This window comes from Palaemon carinicauda, chromosome 19 (genome assembly GCF_036898095.1).
Source record: "Palaemon carinicauda isolate YSFRI2023 chromosome 19, ASM3689809v2, whole genome shotgun sequence".
Classification (NCBI taxonomy): domain Eukaryota; kingdom Metazoa; phylum Arthropoda; class Malacostraca; order Decapoda; family Palaemonidae; genus Palaemon; species Palaemon carinicauda.
The window spans coordinates 123284899-123301830 of record NC_090743.1 but is presented as its reverse complement, the minus strand read 5'-3'; the positions used below and the strand labels follow the sequence as shown (position 1 = coordinate 123301830).

The 16932-nt window shown below is 39.7% G+C and overlaps 1 protein-coding gene and 1 long non-coding RNA gene across 6 annotated transcripts in view; one reads left to right on the top strand and one right to left on the bottom strand.

Annotated features, from left to right (window-relative positions):
* LOC137658817 (uncharacterized) overlaps nucleotides 1-10315 on the bottom strand; it is a 77076-nt gene extending 66761 nt beyond the window's left edge. Inside the window, exons 1-2 of one of the 5 annotated variants that reach the window (XR_011047437.1) lie at nucleotides 10167-10293; nucleotides 7950-8235 (exon numbers count right to left, since the gene is read on the bottom strand). This is a non-coding gene — a long non-coding RNA (uncharacterized lncRNA). Of the gene's footprint in view, nucleotides 1-7949; nucleotides 8236-10116 lie in introns of all 5 variants that reach the window. The other 4 variants (XR_011047436.1, XR_011047440.1, XR_011047439.1 and 1 more) reach the window with 4 other exon arrangements.
* A 1275-nt stretch (nucleotides 10316-11590) lies between these two features.
* On the top strand, nucleotides 11591-14247 carry UQCR-Q (Ubiquinol-cytochrome c reductase ubiquinone-binding protein). The gene is made up of 3 exons (XM_068393045.1): nucleotides 11591-11688; nucleotides 12987-13142; nucleotides 13919-14247. The coding sequence occupies exons 2-3, from the start codon at nucleotides 12989-12991 to the stop codon at nucleotides 14011-14013; spliced, it is 249 nt and encodes an 82-aa protein (XP_068249146.1). The 5' UTR covers nucleotides 11591-11688; nucleotides 12987-12988; the 3' UTR covers nucleotides 14014-14247.
* The last annotated feature ends 2685 nt before the right edge of the window (nucleotides 14248-16932 follow it).

The window sequence follows — 16932 nt, the reverse complement described above, 5'->3', positions numbered from 1 at the left end:
AAAAGACTTAAGGAGGTCTTGAAGATCTTTATTGTTGGAAAGATCTAAGCCTCTATGCCGGAAGACCGATGCCAACATGCTTCTGTAGCCCTTGATAGTGGGAGCTGAAAGGGATCGTCCTTTTCTCAGGTATAAGAGAAAATCAGCTATTTGAGCTACAGAGGTACTGGTCGAGGATACAGAGACTGACTTGCACCAGTCTCGGAAGACTTCCCACTTCGATTGGTAGACTCTAATGGTGGATGCTCTCCTTGCTCTAGCAATCGCACTGGCTGCCTCCTTCGAAAAGCCTCTAGCTCTCGAGAGTCTTTCGATAGTCTGAAGGCAGTCAGACGAAGAGCGAGGAGGCTTTGGTGTACCTTCTTTACGTGAGGCTGACGTAGAAGGTCCACCCTTAGAGGAAGACTTCTGGGAACGTCTACAAGCCATCGAAGTACCTCGGTGAACCATTCTCTCGCGGGCCAGAGGGGAGCAACTAGCGTCAACCTTGTCCCTTCGTGAGAGGCGAACTTCTGCAGTACCTTGTTGACAATCTTGAACGGTGGGAATGCGTAGAGATCTAGATGTGACCAATCTAGGAGAAAGGCATCTATATGTATTGCTGCTGGGTCCGGGACTGGGGAGCAATAGATTGGAAGCCTAATGGTCAGCGAGGTTGCAAAGAGATCTATGGTTGGTTGGCCCCAAGTGGCCCAAAGTCTCTTGCACACATCCTTGTGGAGGGTCCATTCTGTTGGAATTACTTGCCCTTTCCGACTGAGACAATCTGCTATGACATTCAAGTTGCCTTGGATGAACCTCGTTACTAGGGAGATGTCTTGACCTTTTGACCAGATGAGCAGGTCCCTTGCGATCTCGTACAACTTCAGTGAGTGGGTCCCTCCTTGCTTGGAGATGTACGCCAAGGCCGTGGTGTTGTCTGAGTTTACTTCCACCACTTTGCCTCGAAGGAGAGACTTGAAGCTTTTCAAGGCCATATGTACTGCCAACAGCTCCTTGCAGTTGATATGCATGTTCCTCTGACTCGAGTTCCACAGTCCTGAGCATTCCCGACCGTCTAGTGTCGCGCCCCAGCCCACGTCCGATGCGTCCGAGAAGAGAACGTGGTTGGGAGTCTGAACAGCCAGGGGAAGACCCTCTCTTAAGTTGATATTGTCCTTCCACCAAGTCATACAAGACTTCATCTTTTCGGAAATCGGGATCGAGACCGCTTCTAGCGTCTTGTCCTTTTTCCAGTGAAAAGCTAGATGGTATTGAAGTGGACGGAGGTGTAGTCTTCCTAATGACACAAATTGTTCCAGGGATGATAGCGTCCCTACCAGACTCATCCACAGCCTGACTGGGCAGCGTTCCTTCTTCAGCATGTTCTGGATGAATAACAGGGCTTGACTTATTCTGGGGGCCGACGGAAAAGCCCGAAAAGCTAGACTGTGAATCTCCATCCCTAAATACACAATAGTTTGGGATGGGATCAGTTGCGACTTTTCCAAATTGACTAGGAGTCCCAATTCCTTGGTCAGATCTAGAGTCCATTTGAGATCCTTCAGACAGCGACGACTGGAAGAGGCTCTGAGAAGCCAGTCGTCCAAATAAAGGGAGGCTCGGATGTCCGATAAGTGGAGGAATTTGGCTACATTCCTCATCAGCCTCGTAAACACGAGAGGAGCTGTGCTTAGGCCAAAGCACAGGGCCCGAAACTGGTAGACCACATTTTCGAACGCAAATCTCAGAAAAGGTTGGGAGTCTGAGTGGATGGGGACGTGGAAGTAGGTGTCCCTTAGGTCTAGGGAGACCATCCAGTCTTCCCTTCTGACCGCTGCTAAGACTGACTTTGTGGTCTCCATGGAGAACTTCGTCTTTGTGACAAAGACATTCAGAGCACTGACGTCTAGCACCGGCCTCCCCCCTCCTGTCTTCTTTGAAACCAGGAAGAGGCGGTTGTAGAATCCCGGTGATTGAAGATCCGAGACTTTGACCACCGCTCCCTTCTCTAGCAAAAGAGACACTTCCAGTTTCAGGGCTTGTCTCTTTTCTTCCTCTCTGTACCTGGGAGAGAGATCGATGGGAGACGTTGCTAGAGGGGGTTTGCGTACAAAAGGGATCTTGTACCCCTCTCTGAGCAACTTCACAGATTGTGAATCTGCGCCTCTCCTCTCCCAGGCTTGCCAGAAGTTCTTGAGTCTGGCTCCCACTGCTGTCTGAAGTTGCGGGCAGTCAGACTCTGCCCTTAGAGGACTTGGATCCTTTCCTCTTCCCTCGCTTCCCTTCGGCACGAGCACCTCCTCTGCTGGAGGCTCTGCCACGAAAGGCCGGAATAAAGCGAGACGCTGGAGTGTCAATCCTCGGTCTAGCAGACAATGTAGGCAAAGGGGGAGCTTTGCGAGCTGAGGACGCAACTAGATCGTGAGTGTCCTTCTGCACTAACGAAGCCGCTATTTCCTTTATCAGGACTTCTGGAAATAGGCACTTGGAAAGGGGAGCAAAGAGAAGCTCAGATCTCTGGCATGGTGTGACTCCAGCAGAAAGGAACGAGCAGAGAGACTCTCGCTTTTTCAGGACTCCGGACACAAATGAGGCAGCAAGCTCATTGGACCCATCACGGACGGCCTTGTCCATGCAGGACATAATGAGCAAAGAAGTCTCTTTATCTGTCGAAGAGATTTTCCTGCTCAGGGCTCCTAGGCACCAGTCTAAGAAGTTAAAGACTTCAAAAGCCCTAAAGATTCCTTTCATAAGGTGGTCCAGGTCCGATGATGACCAACAAATCTTTGAGCGTCTCATGGCAAGGCGGCGGAGAGAGTCTACAAGACTTGAGAATTCGCCCTGGGCAGAGGCAGGAACTCCCAAGCCGAGAACTTCTCCCGTGGCATACCAGACGCTCGATCTAGAAGAGAGTCTAGCAGGGGGAAAAGCAAATGCTGTCTTCCCTAAACTCTTCTTGGACTCTAACCAGTCTCCTATCACCCGCAAAGCTCTCTTAGATGAGCGTGCGAGGACGAGTCTAGTAAAGGCAGGTGCGGTAGAAGGCATGCCTAAAACAAACTCTGAAGGCGGAGAACGAGGAGCCACAGAAACAAACTGGTCAGGAAACAACTCTTTGAAAATAGCCAACACTTTTCTAAAGTCCAAAGAGGGTTGAGTTGACTTAGGCTCGTCCAGTTCTGATTGTTGATCATCTTGATGTGCAGCAACATCATCATCAGAAAGTTCCTCATCCGAAAACTGATGAGGAAACGGCAACGGAGTGGGTAACGTCTGGTTCGCTGAGTCCGGTCGCACAGGTGCATGCGTGACGGAGCCGGACGCAACGTCATGGAACTGCTGCACAGTCTGTGAACTGTCAACAACCATGGTAGCGCGAGGACGCACAGCGTCTACCCGAGACTGTCTAGACTGACTGGGTTGCGCAGTGGAAACCACACTGGGTTGCGGAGGTTGACACACCGCGTCAAAACAAGTCACCTCTGATGGTTGTTGAACGTCCAGAACGTCAACAACAACCTCCGTGCGTCGCTTAACGTCAACATGCGGCTGGCAGCCCACACTGGATCGCATCGGTGGAGGAACCCCCTCAACTGGTATACGTGAGAAGGTTACCTCAGCGTCAACAGGACGCACAACCGATCGCTTGGAAGGTTGTAGGCTAGGTACTGCACTCGCTGCTGGTACGGCAGTAACCTTCTCCGCATGAAAGTCCTGCAACAAAGACGTAAGCTTGGACTGCATGTCTTGCAGCAAAGCCCATTTAGGGTCTACGGGAGCAGGTGCGGCGACAGACGGTGTTAGTGTCTGAAGCGGTACCGCTTTGCCTCTCTTAGGCGGTGAGCAGTCATCAGATGACGGCAACGAGTCCGAACTGACCCAGTGGCTACAACCGGGACGTTGGACTTGTCCTGAAGGGACCGATTTACGTTTTAAAGGTCGTGAGACCTTGGTCCAAAGTTTCTTACGAGAAACACCTTCAGACGACGAGGTATAAATGGGCTCTCTCGTCTTACGTAGGTAGGGGCGATCTTGGGGAGATACGCCTGATACCATGGAGGGAACGTCTGTTCGCTGATTAAAGCCTCTCGAACCCATGCGTCGTACGACATTGCTTCTCCCCTGGACTTGGGAGCTTGCAAGAGGTCCCGGACTAGGAGGACGACAGGCACGAACAGACGAACCCTCAAGCGCAACACTGTTCACAACACTATCACTTGGCACTTTAGCACTTCCCACTGCACTTTGGCACTTAAGCTCCTTAACATCCGCCATGAGCTGATTACGGTCACTTGCAAGGGACTCAACTCTCTCCCCCAGGGCATGGATGGCACGCATCATGTCAGCCATCGAAGGTTCCTGAGTGCTAGGAGGGGGGTTAGGAACAACCACTACAGGGGAAGGAATAGGTTGTGGGGTATGAGGAGAGGAAACATCAATAGACCTAGAAGAACTTCTCCTAACTCTATCTCTCTCTAGCCTGCGTGTGTACTTTTCAAATTCGATAAAATCGAATTCCGAAAGGCCCACGCACTCCTCACACCGATCTTCCAATTGACAGGTTTTACCCCGACAATTGGAACAAACAGTGTGAGGGTCGATAGAAGCCTTCGGAAGACGCCTAGAACAGTCCCTAGCATTGCATTTTCTAAATTTGGGAACTTGTGAAGGGTCAGCCATTTTGAATTGGTCAAGGGAAAATTCCAAAAACGATCTAAGTCATCAACAATGAATCCGTTACAAAAAAGAGTTCAAGGATTTGTTTGAAGAAAAACCCTGCACAGCGAAAGCTCAAAACCAGAATATAGTACTTCACCAATAAGATGTGAAAAACTCCAGTTTAGCAACAGCGAGTAAAGTACGTCTTGTCGACACGTCGACAGAGAGAAAATTGAGTCTTTGTTTACATAGAGCTTGGTATCTGGTCGACAGATGACGCTGTTGGGCACACCCGCAACCTGTATAGCGATCGCTGGCGAGTTTCTTCTGTACAGTTTGTCTGTCGAGCAACAGAGTTGCAGCTATATATTCACCGGCTAAGTTAAATATTTAAAATCTATAATTAACAACAACAATTTATAACGTGATAAGATAATTGCTAAAAGCCTAAAACACACTTCCGTACACTAAGGGAAGGGTCGGCCATTTTTACTCTATGGAAAAAAAAAAAAAAACCAGAGATAAAAGCAAGGGCAAAACACTTTTACTCTCCTTTCAAAAGCATTTCTTTTGAGGATAGTATTGAATAATCCAACACGGCGAAAGCAATAAAACCAAAACCAAGTACTTCACCAATTGGGTAGAAAACTCGAGGTCATAATAGCGAGTGGAATCTACTTGTCGATGAAACCGACAGAGAAGAACTGGAGCTGTTTACATGTATATGCGGTATCTGGCCGATAGTCGGCGCTGGTGGGCACATCCGCTACCTTCATGGCGATCGCTCGCGAGTTTTTTTAATTCTGTCGAGCCGTCGGAGACGTCAGCTATTATATATTCACCGGCTAAGTTTAATATTTAAAAATCACAGGTGCATGTATGAGCGGGGTGGCCGGCTACCCTGCCTACCCTCCCTGCTAATTAACAGTAGGGAAGTTCCACCCTGCTTGAAAGTCTCATGGATAGTCTTCCAGTTTTGCCAAAAGATAGTCCCTTTAACTAGCAAGGGTTTGTATTACTGTCGGGGGAAAAAAAAAAATTATATTTTCTCCAATGATTTCTTTTTATATGTCCTCTTTACATGTTATGTTAGTATACTGGTACACTATGGTTATTCAGTCAGGAAATTTTTGTAGTTTTTGGTTCAGGAATGCTCATGATAATTTTCACCAAGTTCACACTGAAAATAATCAGTAAATCAATTTCAAAATTAAAGTTCTAGTAAATACAATATGCAACATAAGATACTGTACACCTGAACTGCTCGAGTAGGACAATTATCCCTTATCTGCATTGTCCTTTCGGTTAATCAAATCAAAGCAACTGTCATGGTTATGAATACACTGTGCCCAAATGTCCTGTCATGTATCAATAAATTTAATTTTCTCTTTATTCAAAATTTTGTCAAGTTGCAAGATTTTGGCAACTGCACTTGAGTGCATGACACTATGCTAAATTGTGCAAGTCTCACGCAGTGACAGTTGACAGGTATGCTAACAGACTTCAACTTTGAGGAAGGCAAAAAATCTCTTTTTGACTTCTCCACTTGCCGTAATTCAGCCACTACGAGAATGGCCTCTCCCTACATTCCTCACTAGAAGACTGCTGCATGCAGGCATGACCGTTGCAAGAAAAGCACAAAGAAGGGGAGTACATACTAACCTTCATGAAATTGCTACGGTTGCAACTCAATACACCTGAGCTGAACAGCATCCCCTCATGTGTTTTCTTCATGACACTAATCAAACACAAACAATACAGCCAAGTTGGGTCACAACAAAAGTATGTTCATACTGCTCAGTGCCTTTAGTCAGGGCTGCTACTCAGTGGTCTGGCCTCCCCGCCACAAGCCAGTACTGTAACTACCGACACCTTGTAACAAATTTCAACGGCTGACTTAACTTTTCCTGAAATCATCCTTATTTTAAGTGTATAAGGGTTTGTATTCATGTAGGAAAAAATAACACATTGGGGAAATACATGTGTATGTATGTATAAGAAATATTTCTACCCTTTAACTTGAACATGCAATTACTCCACCAATAATATTTAAGGGTATCGGCAGCGTTGGAAATAGGCATTTTTGGTCACACTGCCATTTTCTGTTTTCATCATTTTTTACGGTGTAAAAGGTCTGGTCCATTGCTAGACGAAGGATTATGTCATTTAAAAGCTCTCTTGTATGCTAAAAATTCAATTTCATCCATCCATATATATCCAGAATTTCCTTATCGCGGCAATAGTGATGACTGAAATCATAAATTCATGAGAAAACTTGTCAATACTTATGTTTACATTCGTATTTTCTTGTCTTCCGTACGATAGGTTCGGCAACAATCGCAATGTGTGTGGAAGAACGTGTTCCGATTAATAAATAACCTTTAAGTTCAGTGCAATCATTACATGTTGCAGCCCTTGAGCACAATATTGGCTATATTGCTAGCTCATTGATACCATTCCTTAGGGGCTCTGCAGAATATGTACAAAACTATCCATAACAAAGAATAACAAAGAGGATGTCTGGATATAAGGGAAAAAAAGAAAAAGGAATTACAAAAAGATCGTGCCTTCTAAAGCAACTGAACCTGGCAACAATGAAACCACCCTCCAATAAGCTTTTATCATTAATTTTAGCATATCATAAGAGGGGGTAATATATCTTTACAAAGTTTGGAGACCAGGAGCCTTGTAGCGATCACCTAAGAGCTCTATCAGTGAATGTAAGTAAAAATAATCTTTTAAAAGCGTGTTTCTCAAAACAGTATTTTTTTTTCATTTAAAATTCTATCTACTTCGTTACTTTTAAAGATATTCTAAAGATTCAAAAACCTTTATAATGCCTGATTGTGGTGTATTTCAAGCAATAATCGTTTGTGTTCTTTTTTTAATTCATGTATTACTGTGAAATTTTGATTTTTTTTGCAAAATGCTTTAAATAAATGAAAAAATACATTTCAATGTTTTGTAAAGTTGTTGTTTGCACTTTATATATCTTATATATACTCGTTAATTAATAGTGATATATCTATTTTTTTTTTTTAAAGAGGGAGAAGATAGATTTTGAAAAGCATAGAATAAAACAAGAAAAAAATACAAAAAAATTAATTAAAAAAAAAAAAATTATTCGCTTGATTCGGGTAAAATTTGGGGAAATGGTTTATGTTATACTGTACACAAACTGTGTGAATCCAAAAACTATAGCTCAAAAATAATTTCCAAGCCCGCCAATACTCTTAATACATGACAAAATACCACAACTGAACATATAACAAAAATCACCAAATGGAAAATATATATTCTATACATACCATATGTATATGACACATGTCTACACAAAGTTTTAATTCATATCAAACGGCACTCTGACAGTTCTGTAGTCCGAACTTATCAATTCGAAGGAGCATTCAATTCCACTTTCCATTCAAGTTGTTGCTTATGCTTACCATCAACCTATTCAAGAGTATTCCAGATATGTCCAAATCAATAATCATGTCCATTCAAATTGAAATAAGAATGCAAGCATTCAAAATATGTGCATCTAAACCAGCTGAGGAGGAAAAGGGAACCGCCTACACTCAGAGGCGGAAGTGCGGCCTGAAAAAGAAAAAAAAAAATACATAGAAGAAACTCATAAAACTTCTTAAAAATTAACAATTACAACAACAAGAAATGCAGCTGTTTCTAGTCCACCATAGAACAATGTCCACAGCAATGTCAATTCATGCCTGGGGTTTTCCCAGTTTTCATCATCACGCTGGCCATAGCATATTTAGTCTCATCACTCACAACAAACCAACCTAGTATGGGTGGCCTTAGTAGCACAGCTTTGATGAAAAGTGATATGCAAACCCTTTCACCACAAAGATATCCCCATAAAAACAAAATACAGTACATAACCCCACCAAACAGATAAAACACACAAAATAATAATAAAAAAAGGGCAATATGCTAATGAATAAATGAATTGAGCATTCAGAAAACACTTCCATTCTGCAGCAAAAAAGAAAAAAATAAATCACTCAAAAGATAATCACCATGTCTTTTCTTGGGTAAAATTAGTTATGGACGGAACCACATTTTGAACTGAAAAAATTGTTTTTCCTGTAGTAAATAATGTGCTTTCACTGAATTTGATCATTTTAACTGCATATAAACCAAAAACCCCTTAGATTGTCTAAGAATGGATATTTTTTTTTTTTAAATCCAATGGTTTTTGCTCTGCCGTGCGCTCACCTCTTGCGGAAAAAGAAAAACATCAAGCTCCTATGTACTGGCAAGCGTTACATGCTGAGCTGCGCACACTAACCCATTAATTATTATTTCTTAGATAATTAAGTTTTTATTTGCAGTGAAAATTTGTCATTTTCAAAGAAAACTAACATTTTTCAATAGGAAATTTTTTAGTAAAAAAAAAATTTTCCGTCCATAACAATTATAAAACCTTTTCTTGTGCTCTGAAGGTTTTGGCATAAAATAAAAAAAATGGATCCTCCACAGTAGGAGAGGCAGGGTGTAACCTATTTAATAAAAATAAAAACGTAAATTTGGAAGCGGACTAGAATGGCACATGACAGAAGAGCGAAATCACAAATCTAACCCAGCAACGGTAATATCGGACATGTAAATATTAATAACGGTGATGGAGGCAGGGAGTAATGGTTACTCTATTAATTAGAAATCTTCAGGCAAGGCAGAATCAAACGACATTGATTGTTAAACATTAAGCCTACTGCTACCGTACTTGGAAAAACCTGTACGATACTCTGGTTTGTGTTCACTGTAAGTGAAAAACGATGCCAATTACCCGAAAGACAAAGAAACTAATTTACTAATTCATACAGTAATGTTTTACTGTAAAAATATACCGTTAGTATAGGATATAGATAATTAGCGTATTTTTTCATCGGTTTATTAAACATCCAATCTAAAGAGAAGAAAAGGCTTGTTTTACCTTTATATACTGTTTCTCCAGTATGTTTTCCCTACCCAAAACCCATTGTTCCCACGGGGGGTCACCAATTATCGGTGGATATATATATATATATATATATATATATATATATATATATATATATATATATATATATATATATATATATATATATATATATATTTCTGAAACTATTCATTTCCTACAGAGAACGGAAATTTTCTAAAGAAATAGGTAGTTTTTCCCCTAGGTTACATTACCCCGTAATAAACTACAATAACACCATTTATACAAGTACAATTGTTTGGCCAGGTTAGGTTTGGAAGAGGGGGGGGGAGGTCCATACCTATTATGAAGTTGGGATCAAGGTACCAATACCCTCCTATTGGTTATATGGCTGGTAATATTTTAAGACAAAGTGAGAAATTGCATTTATTAGTTTAAAATCTTTTCAAGATATGTGTAGCCGTCTTCTTAAACAGTTGACAAACAGTTCAACAAAAAACACGATTCACTATAAGAATATTATTACAATTTTGAGTTACCAAAATTTAGAGAGGAAGTTGAACTTGAGAATGGCTTGTTTCCAGCTTACCATAAATGTTCTTAACTGTTGAATTTACACCAAGTCATGTTGCTCTCACTGTATATAGTAACCTAAAGTCATTAATGTGAGTCTCGACTTTTTAACTTTGAGTTTTTGACTCTCGAGTCCTTGTCTTTTTTCTTCTTCTTCTTCATGAAGTGTCTGGCGACTTTGGCCAGTAAGAGTACAGTAGTTGTAACCAACAAAAATATTTTTTTTCCAAGTTTTATTCATATTCTTTGCTGTTATGAAAAAAAAAAAAACTCCAGCTGAAATTGAAAGTTAAAGAATCAAATTATTATTATTATTATTATTATTATTATTATTATTATTATTATTATTATTATTATTATTATTATTATTATTATTACTTACTTACTTACTTACTTACTTAGCTACAACCCTAGTTGGAAAAGCAGGATGCTATAAGCCCAAGGACTCCAACAGGGAAAATAGCCCAGTGATTAAAGGTAAAAAGGAAAATAGAATATTGCAAGAGTGACAACATTGAAATAAATACCTGCTATATAAACTATATAAACTTTAACAAAACACGAGGAAGAGAAATAAGATAGAATAGTGTGCCCGAGTGTACCCTCAAGCAAGAGAACTCTAACACAAGACAGTGGAAAACCATGGTACAAATGCTATGGCACTACCCAAATCTAGAGAACAATGGTTTGATTTTGGAGTGTCCATCTCCTAGAAGAGCTGCTTACCATAGCCAAAGAGTCTCTTCTACCTTTACCAAGATGAAAGTAGCCATTGAACAATCACTGTGCAGTAGTTAACGCCCTGGGTAAAGAAGAATGGTTTGGTAAACTGTAAAAATGAGAAATGAGTGAGGTTTTCTGTCGCAACTTACACTTTACACTTTCTTTTGCATACCTGTTTCTATTAATTAATCGTAAACACTTCTAGATCTGTAAGCCACATAAAAACGTCCAACAAAAAATGTAAAATGTCAATTGATTTAATTTTACCATATAATCTTAGGTTTTCCATGCGATTTATATAGAAATATTAATTTGATATACGTGCAACTTGCATACATAAAATAAGTTATAACTTTTGCAATCGCATCCTTGTATTTATATCTGTGGATATTTCCCTGTAAGGTGGAATAACTGTTTTTCTATGCAATAATGTAATTATACATTTACTGAGAATGTCAAACCAAAGGAAATAATTGTAAAGTTTGCCCGCGTTTTACTGTAATAATATTATTTTAAGGAACATATTCCTTAAATTAACAAAATAATTTCAAGAATATCCAAATTTAGGTACACTACATTTGATATATTTTCGACAAATGGTTAATGTATATGAAATAATTAATTTGAAATATATTTAAGAAATATCAGTTTATTTACGAAATATGAATATAAAACTCAAATTCAGGTACAGTCAAAAATAATGTTATTTGTTTAGTCACTAAGAATCTCTACACATATCCTCTCTTTAAAAGGTAGAATTCTTCTTCACAGAATCAGCTGTGTTCCATAAGACGGTGAAAGCAACTATAAGCCAAGTAATAATATTATCTTTTTACTAATATTGTGACTTTCAATTGCGATTATATCATCATCAAGGTTAAGTTTGAATATAAATATGTAAGTGGATAGTGAATATAGATAGCTTAGGATACATAGGTACTGTTTGGGCCGGTTACGCAATTCTGCCGGAATGAGACTCGGCTGACCCTGGGATAAATCTATTTCGTAGTTTAGGGTAAAATATAAAATATTGAGATATTTGATTGTATTTTAACCTATAGAATGTATAACTTTTGAAATTTTTCACACAGTCTGTCATCCCAACGAACTACAAAGGCTCCGTATTGTCTTGAGGTTGAATTTATATATTGGAACGGAAACCCTAATGGAAAAGATGTCTTGAATTATTTATAGTTTTGTGGTGTTAACGGTCGGGAACCCATATTTGGGGTGTATGTATGATAGCGGCCACCTGCATGTATAATTATGTCTAACTTAGAATAAGGGGTGCAACCCCCCCCCCCCCCCGTTAGGTAGGTAGGTAAGGACACGGCTTGCAGGTTAGTTTAGGGGAGAAAGGTTAGGTTAGTTGATGTCCAATTTTAATGAACGTGTGAGGAATTGACCGCTGATATACAGAGGCTCCTAAGGTTCCAAATCTAACTAGACGCCTGTCCTTTCCGAAGGGAGTCTTGGTGGCTGCGGTCCCCCTAGGACTCCGTGTCCTTAATTTATATCCTTGTTTTGGTTTCGCTCGTCCTCACAATTTCAAAAGTACTTTTATACCCTTTCCGACATACCGATATCAAAACCACTGAAAACACTTCTATAAAACATCAGCAACATATTATTTTCTCCATTAGGGAAATTGCGATATATTTGGTATGATCTCAATCGCAAGTTCCTTCCCAACTAACTAATATAGGGGAAACCCAAAATGCCATAGCTAGCATCTCTTTTTTAGCGAAGGTAGTTTATTGGTAAAATGTAATAAAAAGATCGCATGCCAGTAAAAATTTCTCTTGATTGGTTACGTGGAAGGTCTAAGGTTATATGGTTTGGAACAATACAAATCTACGAGAAAAATTCATGAACTATGAGAATTTAGTCGTAGTCTGGTTGTTTTGAGGAAACTAGAATATCCAACAATTTATATGTATGAATAAAATATATATGTTACCATTTGAGTAACAGCCTATATAGTTTATTAAAATAAAGTGACGTTTTTACATTTTCAAGCTTTTAGGAAGGAAATTTTTCTCCATTAGTAATATGATTACAATATCAAAGTTAAATTTTATACTTATATTTGAAAAATTATTGTTTCTTCCAGAGATGGGTCACGGATTCGGACAGCTAGCGTACGTGAGGGGCATCATCAAATTCTCCCTTTCTCCGTTTGAGCAAAGGGCATTTGCTGGTGCCATCAGTCATGGCGTCCCTAACATGTTCAGAAGGTTCCGCAGCCAAGTCTTGAAAGTTGCTCCTCGTAAGTTTTCAATAAAAAATTCGGTACTTTCATGTTATTGCCCCACCACTAATTTCCGATATAACCCCAATACTATTTTTTTTTTTTTTAGGTTAGGTTAGAATTTTATCTACATACAGATTAATTCATTAAAAGGTGGATAAAATTCAAACCTAACCTAACCTAAAAAATGCTATTGGGGTTATATCAGAAATTAGTGGTGGGGTAATAACAGGAAAGTACCAAAAATTCAGTCTGTACAAGTATTTTCTCAACTCATTAATCAGGCATAAATGTGCAGCTTGAGCATTTGAACCAAGAGGCTATAGAATGTTATTTTTATTCTCATTATTTTTTAGAAAACCTTTGGATAAATGAGATTTTAAGCTTGGTAGCATTAATTTCAATTATATGCGGAATTATCCTATCAATCATGATATTGGCACTCTCCAAGATAAAATGTTTTGTACAGCAATATATTCTACCATACATTGCTTGAGGGTACACTATTCTATCTTATTTCTCTACCTCTTGTTTTGTTAAGTTCTTATCGTTTATATTAGAAATATCTATTTTAAAGTTGTTACTGTTCTTAGAATATTTTTATTTTTCCTTGTTTCCTTTCCTCACTGGGCTATTTTCCCTTTTTGGGGCCCCTTGGTTTATAGTATTCTGCTTCTCCAACTAGGGTTGTAGCTTTGCAAGTAATAATAATAATAATTAATAATAATAATAAAAATACATTAGTTATAAATGACTGTGTATGACTAACTAATAATTACTCTTGTTTCTTACAGCTTTCATCATCGGTTACCTCATTTATCAGTCCGTCGAGGCCAAACACGCCCAGATGATGAGGAAGAACCCAGCTGACTTTGAAAATGATGAGTAAACCCAACAAAGTGTGCTGTTGAAATTTAAGCACATCAGTATTTAGAATAAATTAAATCCAGCAGAGCTCTGTTGATTTGTTCATAAGATTATTTATGTAAGAAGTTCAATTATGTTTATTTGCGAGTCTGAAAACCTTTTTTATCCAATGTTCATTACCTGTTACATCTGATTAATTTATGGTGTTTTAACATAATTTGTAAATAACAAAGTGGAAATGAAAGATGTATAGGTCTTGAGTATTTTTTTTCCCTTTAAAAATGAAAAATTCAAATGAGTTATTAAATCTTTTGCTTTAGAAAATATATTTTCAAAATCACCTTGTGCGGGTGTACTGTATATTCAGTACCTAGAGGTGCTGAAACTTCAAAAATTTTACAAATCTGTCTATCTTTGTAATTTGAATTATTCCTTAACTATACAAATCCGAGACTTTTAGTAGGAGTATGATTTTAGCTTGGCTGGAATTCAGCTGTTAGAATATGTTGGAGGAAACTATTGGGGTAAATCCCTGTCCTGTTGCTAGCACACTGAGAATCCACTTTGACCTTCACCTAGGGCTTGCAGGGTGGTTGAGGGAAGTGAAACTTGAAGGACTCTGGTTTGCATAGTTAGGAAAAATATAAATTACTTTTAGAATTTGTGATTTGTTCTTACACGAATACAAATCCTTTTCCTTTAATAGGTGACTGATCCTTATGTGGGGGGAAGCTCCTGTAGCTAATTTGGCCGATTTAAAATCATGGGAAATTGAGGACAACGGGTGGTAAGGGGTGTGTGGTGTTGACTCCTGTCACCTTCTAACCTAAGGATCTCCGAGGTTAGACTATGTTTCTCTCTATTGACGGATGGCCGTAGAAGAACCTTGAAAGGATATTCTGTCAATGTAAAGTAATGGGTTTTACATACAAAGTATTTTCTCCTCATAGAGAGTGTAGGGAAGATAATTCTACGTCGGTATGAAACGGTGCTCGGTGTGTTAACTTGCCTGCGTCAAACGTCCAATTTACTAAATAATTAGACGACCACTTCACCTCAAGATAGGGTAATAAATGGCGGTAAAAAAGGCCATACATTTTACGTCTTATCCTCGTCTAATGTCACGATCTTCATCCTGTCTTGTAAGGAGCTAGGCATGCTACATAACCTGCTGAGCAGCTATCATGGCAGAAATGTGCATGTGCTCCAGAGAGCTTTTATAAGCATAGCGTTCACCTGCCAGGGAGTTTGTTCACAGAAGGAGCATGCATGAGATTGCATTGAGCTGTGGAGTGTGACTGACAAGAAGAAAATTCCTCTATTGTAGGATTGCGATTGGTTGAGCTAGCAAGTACTAGTGAGCTCATGCTAACAGGTGAGCTACATCTGTAGAGGCAAACACATGATCCCACTACCTGTATTGTTATTCTTGGATAGCAAGTGCCATTTAAAGGTGCATGAAGGGTAGAGGGCCACTTAAAGGCATACAAAGGGTGGAGAATCACTTGTGGCTGCAAACTGTTGGGAGTGAACGGTGAGTTAAAATACGAGCGTGAATATCATGAAGAAGGTGATGAATCAATTCTGATAATCACAACTCAACATGATGAATGCGCACATATATCCAAGTGATTGCTCTTGCTATAGATCTCTTTGTGAGCTATCAGCGATTGCTTTGGCGTGGTGCACAATCCATTGAACACGCTTCAAGAGAGCGAATCGATGAACAAAATGCTTGTTGAGTATATTAGTCACACTTAGTTGATTGCAATGCTACACGTGTAGCAGTAACTGGAGAATGCGAGGATGAGTAAACATTTGAATATGATAGTTGATTGCTTTTCACATTTTCTGAAGAGTGTGATTCATGCTATTGAGGCACATGAACAATTGAGAGTATTCTTTGTATGTAAATGGAGTGCGATGGCAGATTGCGTTCGGGAGAACGTGATGGGTGTGCCTGTAGAGGTGAGTGCAGTGAATGGGACTTCTAGGTGAATGCGATGGGCCTTTCCTTAAGAGGGACCGCAAGATTACGTAAAGGTTAGCGAACTCTGTCCAATTTATCTGCACCAACAAGTAGGGGCATGCAAGATGGTTGTACTCTCTCTAAAGGTCTCATACTGTATTTGATGAAACTATAGGCAAATTCACAACAGAAGTCGAAAAGATTGGACTCTTCAGGGAAGGTATGCGAGGTTACTTCCTCTTCGAGTTCATTGTTATTAGTGCCTTCATGGTCTGCTCTCCTGGTACTACAGGGCTTGTAGTAATTTATGCGTTGAGGGGATGCCCTCCAGGCCTAAGGAAGACCAGAATGTCTTTATGACCATTTCTTAAGCGTCCTGAGCAAATTCCTGCAACTCGCTAAGAAGAAAAGAACAAGAAATCGCTACTTTTCCTGCAAAAGCCGCTACCACTGTTTCTTTCGTAGCTTGCCCGAGGACAATACAGCACTGAATCACTATCAATGTCATCTTCCTTTATCAGTACCCCAGAGGAGGGAGACGGAGAAGGGTCAGAAGTTAGATTACCTAAAGAAGGAAGAGTGTTGACAGATTTCCTCAATTCTAAGAACAATCCCAATTCGGCTACTGCTTCCTTTTTTTCCTGTATTCCAACCACCGCGCTGACAGCCAATTTATACCCATTGCAGGGTGAACATTGAGAACAGTTATGCTTTCTGCAAGAGTTGCACAAAGGATGGAGATCCATATAAATCTCATGAAAGTCCAGAACTCCAAAGCAAACTTCTTTCTAATTAATCTATTATTATATAAACTTGCAATGATAAATAATTAATCCTTACCCTAGTAATATAATCCTATTACCCTTAAAGTTACTAATAAATTCCTAATAAGTATGTAGTATGGTGTATGGACCACCATCGTTTCTCAGAGCCTCGGATATAAACTAAGCAAGATACAGTAATGCTTCCTCT

Coding starts and splice junctions, on each gene's coding strand:
- UQCR-Q (XM_068393045.1), top strand. CDS start 12,989: ATGGGTCACGGATTCGGACAGCTAGCGTACGTGAGGGGCATCATCAAA. Junction 13,143..13,918: donor AGTCTTGAAAGTTGCTCCTC/GTAAGTTTTCAA, acceptor TGTTTCTTACAG/CTTTCATCATCGGTTACCTC.